The sequence below is a fragment of the Atta colombica genome, unplaced genomic scaffold (assembly GCF_001594045.1).
Source record: "Atta colombica isolate Treedump-2 unplaced genomic scaffold, Acol1.0 scaffold293, whole genome shotgun sequence".
In the NCBI taxonomy this organism is placed as follows: Eukaryota; Metazoa; Arthropoda; class Insecta; order Hymenoptera; family Formicidae; genus Atta; species Atta colombica.
Genome location: NW_017259396.1, coordinates 217,613 through 226,685, shown reverse-complemented (window position 1 = coordinate 226,685; position 9,073 = coordinate 217,613). Strand labels below are relative to the sequence as shown.

Below are 9,073 nucleotides of genomic sequence, written 5' to 3'. Positions count from 1 at the left end.
TATATATATATACACAATATATTAGATAAATTGATCAATTTATACAGTATAAACAATATATTCAATAACAATTCTTTTGTTGCTAGAATTTTATAGAAAAAAATATTAATAGGATATATGTAAAGCACTAGTTAGACAACATATTCTCTTAACATCAATCTCTTTATAAAAACATCAGATTTAATTCTCCGCGATTTCTAGTAATCTGACAGTGACACGATTTGATCTAATCCTGCCAATAATCACGCATGCGGTACAGATGTTGTTCGATCTCGGTAATTTCAACGTCGACACGTTTCGGCGTAAATCACGAGACGCTGCCAGTGATTACGCGAGGAATGAAGACACCGATCATTTGTCAGAACGCACGCGCAGATCGCGTATATTAAGCACCTGTGGTCCGCGGAAAACTCATCGACTGTGTCTAATTGTATGACGCGGTAGACGGACAAATTGCGGGATTACAAAATAGCGCTTGGTAATGCGTACGGTGCAAATGATTTGCCGTGTTGCACAGTAACGCAACGCATCTGTTGTCCCTTTGTTGTTTGAAGTTTTAAGGTGAATACGCGGCGCACAAAGAACCGTCATGTTTCGCGATTACGTGAAATCATTCGCGACCGATCGCACCGATGCGTTTCGAGCCGCGATCTAATTCAACGAATAATAATCATCGTATGCAGCGAAGTGCAAGGAGAAACCCGGATGCTCGCGGAAGCGATTTCGCAGTAACGTATGTAAGGTACCTTCGGACATGAGAAACCGTCATTTCGCGACAGCGCAATATCGATTTCGCCAATTGCAAAAAGACAAGCCAACTACACCGATCCTTCAACGTTACCGAAAAGAACAAGACCCGTTCTCGTTTATTCTTGCCGCCTCTATTTCTGTTTGCCAATTTATATACAAAGTATGACTTACATAACAAATGAGAAACATGACAGCGTATTTTCAGTCTTCCTCTGTCTTATACTCAGTTCCACCAACGTAAGATTAACTTTAAGATAAATTTATCTTCCATCGCTTTTTAATTCTTAGGATCAGAAAAAGATAAACAATAAGTTAAACTGAGATTAAAATTGATTTACATTGATGGAAATAAGAAGCATTAGAACGCTGTACCTAATTTTTCTATTCTATTTAGCATCTAGAATTTTATATGTTTTTATATTAATATTACAAAAGTATTTAATGAGATTTTTCAAGTAATACATAAAAATAAACGAAAGTGAATGAAATATTCTCTCAGAGCCATGCTTTGTTATGACAGCATCTATAGATTTCGAAATAAATGTTATAAACGAATATCAAGATCATTATCAGACAAAGGAATATCTTATTATGACAACTATCTGACAACTAAATTTATCTGATAAATCCTAGTCACGCATATGTCCACCTCAGTAATGTACGGAATTTCGAAAGCTTTAACTAGATGCCGAGGTTGCTAAACATAGATAACAAAAAAAAGGAGAAAAACATTGTAGCTAATTGTAAGACTCTGTCAGCAGCGAACGTTATTTTCGCATTTTGGGAATTTTAATCGACGACTCTAAGAGATTGTTTTCATAAAATCATGTTCCACATGAGAGGCTTCCTCAAAAGTATTCACTTACATAATTGAATTTTCCGCGCATGTTTTTGAATTACGCAGATGTTTATCCTATCCGTTATATCATCGATGAGAAAAATAACAATAGGATTAAAAAAACTTAACAAAACTTCTGACAAAAAATGCTCTGTCATTATATTGTTACAAAATTGTAACTGTAAAATTATATGAACAAAATGTGCGATATTAAAGAAAATTACGTTAAATTAATTAGATTAACTTCGCATTCAAAATTAAAAGATGTTGTTCATCCGAAGAATCTATGCTTAAATTTTATAACTTCTTGCAAAAATAAAAATACAAGAAACTGCTTTCTCAAGATAAGCAACATATCAAAATTACAAATTTCTTCTTCAAGAGAATGTAATTTTTTTCGAGACAGCAATATAATCACAACAATGAAACTTGAACTATTCTTGCTGTTATGAATTCTTTGCTGAATTATAAATCGCAATCTATTAATAATTCACTTCTTGAGGAAAGTAAAGAAATACAAACACCAAATACATAAGGCTAAAACGATACGAGTTTGTTACGGATGTCATGACCGTGACTTTAGCAACTTTCTTCCCGATAAGATAAGATAATACGCAACGCGCACTAATGAAAAAAAAGCTTTTTGCAACATAAAAAAGTCTTTACAGTTTACGTACAACACAATATGCAATGATACGCGTAATCATGCTTACACGATACGGATGAGCGATGCGTTTCCGTTGTTTATTTCAATTAGTCCGAAAATCAAGAAATCTCGTTTGCATCTTGTTAAAATTACGATTCAAAACCAGAGTAACTACTGCACTCAAAAATAAACCTTTTGAGAATTCGCTGGGATTTGCTTCGCAATTCCGTACGAAAGTGCTTATCGTCACTCGCGAATTTGTAGACACCCCCCCCCCCCCCCCGTCAGATTTGACCCGGAATTTCTCTCGCAATTTTCGACGGCAATAAAACATCGCCCCGCTATACAAATTATGCGAAAGTGTTGGGTACACGATGCCGTAGTGACCAGAACGCGGTTTCGCGAACCGCAAATTTCAGGGTTTATAGCACGATCGCGAGTCCTCGATAATTCGGGGGTACCATCGCCATCTCACCGATCCTTGCAACAGTTCCCCTTTCACCCGATTCTAACCAACCGATTCGCCCTCTCCCAAATTTTTTACTGGTCAATGCACCTTCCAACCATTCTGCGTCACCGCATTACCTTGTACGTCTTCCTCGAGGCTTCGTATATTTCGTGCACCGAGTATAACGGTGCTTCTTCGGAGACGCGGCAGGTGCGCCGCAAAAGCGGCATTGAAACAATGGAAAGATTTGTACGAAAAATCTCGCTATATATATATACATACATACATATAATGCATATGTGAATCAAGGAACCCATAATGATTTTAAAATAAATATCTTTCTACAGATGTCTCACAAGATAATAACGTAAATTTCAAAAAATAGTTAAAATAAAATTATAGAATGTATTCTTAATATTTTGATAACAATTGTAGTTGCTTACAATATTTCAATTGCAAACTTTATTGCGTATGTACACAGAAAGAATAATTTTGAAGTACACAAAAAACATATTGTATTTGTATGTAGAAACGATCTCCATTCGAGACCTTGTTAAAATTTTGTGTTGAATTTTTGTATCTCCGAGTGTAATTTAATACAATGAATATTGTGTTAAACTGATATTCAATGTTTCTTAGTTAAAATAACACAATTTATGAATAAGTGAATAAATAAAAAAAAAAAATTTTTTTTAAACGAAATTTTAAGATAAATAAAATGTATTAATTTTATATATATTAAATTTATTGAAACATATTGATTTAACATATACATTATAAATGTTAATTTTACTGAGGAAATGTAATTACTTACATTTTAATTGCATGTTATGTTACATTTTTGTCTTATCTTTGTATTACCTTCTAATACATTCATCGTTTTAAATTAACACATAAATTCTAGTGGACCATTTAAGACATGTAAAATGTGTTTTTAATAGAAATTTCCCAACTGTATACCTAAAAATTTAGCTACATACTAAATAACTTTTAATCTTTTATTTGGACTGTCAATATAATTATGTAAGAAACTTAAATCGCTAACATGCTAAAAAATTTTAAGCGTTCTGTAATTATCTATTTTTCAATCTAAATTTTCAATCTAAATAATTATTTTCAGATCTAAATCTAATAACTAAATTTTAAATACTTCAACAAAATCGTTCTTTCCGTGCGTAGTTCCTGCAAAGTTTTCGAAGAATGTCTTGCTTTCTTAATGTGAGAAAAAGTCTTAAAAATTGTGTTTAATTTTATTTTATTTCAATGTTATTAAAAATCATGTCTGAAGAAGTTATGCACTTTAACTAAATAAAAAATTTAATTATTTAAAGCGCATAACTTTCTTAAGACATGATTTTTAATAACATTGAAATAAAATAAAATTAAACACAATTTTTATGTGATTAATGTATAATATGTCTCACATTTCATTGTCACCTCAGTTTGCGATTTATAGTGTATTGTTAAGTTATGCATCATTTCACATCTAAAGTTAGCGTAGAGAAATTTCAAGGTGACGAGCACGCGAGTTTCATACCCGAGCACGCCCTTATCGATAAAACATCTATTTTCTCCGCGTTCGATATTTCAACGACTTGTCAATACTTCAAGGTTCTTCTCTTTATCGCCGACACTATCGACATGCGTAGTGAGAAAAGAAAGAGAGATATAAAGACAATAGTTTTATCTTATTCTTTCTTGTATCTTGGATCAGAAAAAACTATTTTCCTTATTTCGAATATCTCGCGCGCTAGGATCATTATTTGCCAGAAAAACGATGGCTAAAAAACTTTCACCTTCGGCAAAGAGCCAGAAATTCTTATTGATCAAGTTCGTTGATACGTTTGTCGTGAGCCGAGAAGTGCAATAGCATTTTTCAAGACTGGGAAACCGGAAAACGGAAAGCCGCAACGGCCTGAATGGTAGTGATGACCCCGGAATATCTAATGGCGTTTGTAGTCGTTGACCCTTTAGAGGCGTCAAATACTAAACAGAACTGTCAACTAAATTCACCGCGGGAGGCGTCCGGATGCTTCTTGGCGCCGCGATAAATTCGCAGACGCCGCGAGGGCCATTAGAGATAGTTGAAACCGAGCGAACTGTTAATGAATGCCACGAATAAGTATGGATATTATTAACTCCGAGTGTCGGAGATCGATTGACTGCATCGCGACTGAGAGTTAGTGTTGAATTGGATGAATGATGTAATTTATAAAAAGAAATGCTTCAATTGTCAGGATAATCTAATAAATAATCTTAGCATATAATTCAAGAATTAACAGCAATTGATAAATGGTAGTTAAGTGGAATATTATTTAATATATTGATCGAGATTATTAAATTTTTCGAAATTATTTGTGAAATTTAAAATATTTTAGTAATTTTAATAAATAAAATAGATGGCTATGCAGACGATGGAATCGATAATGGATTGGATGAACGACGTAATTTATTTAAAAAAATGTTTAAATTGTGGAATCATCTAAACAATTTCTAATATATAACTCAAGAATTAACAGCAATTGATATGTATTAGTTAAGTAAAATATTATTTAATCAAGATTTATCATTGTTAAATTTTTCAAAATTATTTTTGGAATTTAAAATATTTTAGTAATACTAATGTTGATGATAATGTTGATGTAAATGAAATAGTATTGTTATAAAAAGATGATTTTTTTTATAATGTAGGAAACATTCTGTTTATTACAAAGACTCATCAAATGTTCATATCATTAGCTTTATTTTTGATTTGTGGAAAAATCATTAACGCGAAATATAAAATATAAATATTATACATGCTTGTTATAAAATATATCGTTAATGGATCATCTGCATTATCAAATGATGATCAAATTTATATTGCATATAATGCATAATTCAAAATAAGATTCGATTTGAAGTGATAATGGAAGAATATAAAAAGAATATTTAAATTTTTTATTCTTTACCATATTAATATTTTATAATATATTAATACAAAGAAATTTTTTATCAACGTGTAATTAGATAATATCCCACATAAATGCATAACATTTATTGTTATATTTCTCTCATAATAAATATTAATATTCACCGTAATGACGTTTCTTTATCAAAATATTACATCCGAAATTCGCAACGTTTTTTTGAAAGCTTCTCAATAATTACAATGTTAATTAAGATAATAATAATACGTAGGTAAGCTAATATTATTATCGTCATCTAGATGACAGTTTTACTGGCCAATAAGTGATACCCGAGGACAACTGCTTCTTTTATTATATAAGAGATAAGTATTGCCTCTCCGAATTAATTTCGCATACGTATGTGTCCGAATGCTCCGAAATTCAATCCGTTGCGTAACGAAGCCATGACGATGATTTTTCGAAGACAATTTACTTGATTCGAAAACAAGTATTACAACTTTCGACGTCATGAAACGAATGCAAAAATCGACCGCTGAGACTGAGATTTTCCGAGATTTTATGCTCGACCGGTATAATAATCGCGGTCTTGGGCCACGTGGTATAATTGGCAAATATCACCAGCCAAGTAATACGAAACATGTACACCGAATGCCGTCGAACGTGTATTTGTGCGTGTTCAAACAACGTTGGTATGTAAGCTGGCAATGTCCTCGAAAACTGAAATAGTTGTGACTTGACTTGAACGGAAAAGAAAAACACTTGACAGATAAGCTTAAGTACGTAATTATATTAATTATTCGTGATTGTCGCGAGCAATTACGACAATTAATATAATTCGTGACATATTCACGTAATGTGTATATTCATAGAATTATATTACAGTAATATAATTCTATGAATATGTATCTATCTTTTTATTTAAGGAATATTAAAATTTGAATCCATATTTAAAAATATGATCTGCACACTTCAACAATTTTTATGATGAAGGAATGTTATAATTTTTAAAATGACATTGACTTATGATTTATAAGATTGAAATATTCGCGAATATTTCAATTCAAAATAAAACCGACCTCGAATATATAATCATAAAGTCAAATATAGATATAATCGTTAGTTTTCAATACTTATAAACTAGTACAATATGGAATGCGAATATAATAATCTGTATACAATATATAATTATCTTCATTACCCACCCGAATTACAGATCTTGATCATAAGTACAAAGCACTCCCATAAATTTACATAAACGTTCTATATTTAACGAAAAATAATTTTAAAAAATTAAAAACAGATTTATTGAAATACTTTATTGTTATAATAATTTTAATATTGTTATTTTCTTTTTAGCTTTCATTTCAAGAAAATGTAATAAATTTAGAATGTTTTATATTTATGGCCAAGGTTGTATAATAAAGTGTAATTACAATTCACGTTTGACGTACGTCAAAATAGATATATTTATGATAATATATGATTAAATAATAATATACAATTCATGATAATATAAATTGTATTGATAATAAAAATATTAATAGAAAAAAATTAGGAACATGTCGAGTTTATCGTACTTATTAAAATTCGAACGAATATTCGCGTAAAACATTCGCGCATATTGAAATATGCGACCTTCGATGAATGTCTTTCGAAAAGGCAAAGATACGCGTAATTTCTGCATTAAAAAGATACGTATGTAAATTTCTAACCACCGACTGCTTTATTTAATTTGTCTCGTATAAATCGAGTCTTGAATCTCCTATCTCGTGTTGAATGTACAAATTTTCAATATTGTTCACAAATATTTATAAAGCAGTTATAAATTTTTTTCAGAAACGCATACACGCTACGATCGATCGTCATTCCGTTCCAATCTTTCCATAAAATTCGAAATCGCTTAACTAACATCGTTTCATATTTTACATACATTATGATTAATGATTCACATTTTGCGTATCGAATAATATCCACGACTACAAATCGCTGGTAACGATGATTTTATTCCAAATAATGCAGTATGTTGTTGTAGCGTTTTCGAAAGAGCAACTATATAATCCGGCATTACAAAAACATTTTGCAATTTTAATTATTGTTCTGACCAAACAATGCAAACGAAATATAATCGTAAATATAGCAAGTAGTTCAATAGCCGTAAAATATTAATAAAAATGTGGCGTGACTTCGATGAAAGTCTACGTGTCGCGGAAATGCGACACATTTCTACACGCACCGCAACCGCGAGATCTAATAATAAATTACGATTTCCCAATATTTATGGCTGTAATATCGAATCCAGCGGAGAATGATGAGACAATTTTCATTCCTTGTGACATGTTGCCATTGAAAGTGATTTTGCCGAAACGGGCGAGAATCCTGATTTTCATACTCCATTTTCGAAATGGAATAATGATCATCGAAAATTAGAGAAATATAAGAAGCTCATTTTTGCGAAACGCATTATGAGCTTTCTACAATGAGCTATTATCTAAATTTAAGTCTTAAATAAGTCATAAGATATTAACCAATCACAGTCGAATGTGAGAAGAATAATCGATTACGATTGATCAATTTCTTATAGTTTAAGACTTAAAGCTTAGTGTTAATGATTTATTGTAGAAAGCCTATAATGCATAATAGACTTTCTGTAATAAGTCATTATCTAACAATAAGTTTCAAGTCTGAAGCCGTAAGAGACTGACCAATCCCAGTCGAATGTGAGAAAAATAATTGACATGATTGATCAATTTCTTATGACTTAAAACTTAGGCTAAACTTAAAGCTTAGATAATGACTTATTGTAGAAAGCATAATGAGCTATCTATCAAGAAGTTATTATTTAAGCTTTCATTTTTAATCATAAGAAATTGACCAATCGATTATTCTTCTCACATTCGACTGTAACTGATCAATTTCTTATGGCTCAAGAACAAGGCTTTAAAACCTAAATAACGGTTATAAACGGAAAGAATCAATCATGTTTTTTATTTCGAAAACTTTGATTAGTTCATTTTCTCACGCATAATGCTTTGTGCTATACAAGACTCTGTATTCCAGTACATAGACTCGGAGAATATTCACATCAAAGGGTCACGCCGCGATGTAAACATAAACGGTACGGCGCGGCGCGACGCGAGGCGTCGCGCGCGCGACGCCAGGTCGCAATGACCAACAATCGACCCGCGTAACAAACTACGCGGTAAAGACACACCTGAAACAAGAACGCGAGTCTGACGGTCTCACAGAAACGCGTAAAACGCGCGAAGAAAGAAAAGCGCGAGCAAGTTTTTTTCAAGACACTCACCTGAAGGTCATGACAGCCGTTATCCCTGTGACTGGCAGCACGTATCACCCCCGCACGCCAACCCCACTCACTAATTTTATTCACCTTCAGCTTGGTGAAACCACTCACCGAGAGAAACCTCTTTCCCACGATCTCCTCGCGAAACTTGTACGCCATATTACGTTCGGTAAACCACGGC

General features: G+C 32.3%; 1 protein-coding gene across 5 annotated transcripts in view; it reads right to left on the bottom strand.

Annotated features, from left to right (window-relative positions):
- Nucleotides 1-9,067, bottom strand: part of LOC108690055 (serine/arginine repetitive matrix protein 2) — a 322,951-nt gene extending 313,884 nt beyond the window's left edge. For all 5 annotated transcript variants that reach the window (XM_018197125.1, XM_018197126.1, XM_018197128.1 and 2 more), the window contains exon 1: nt 8,896-9,067. In XM_018197125.1, coding sequence (XP_018052614.1) covers nt 8,896-9,051 — 156 coding nt within the window. In that variant the 5' untranslated portion in view covers nt 9,052-9,067. The remainder of the gene's footprint in view (nt 1-8,895) is intronic.
- Nucleotides 9,068-9,073: the final 6 nt, after the last annotated feature.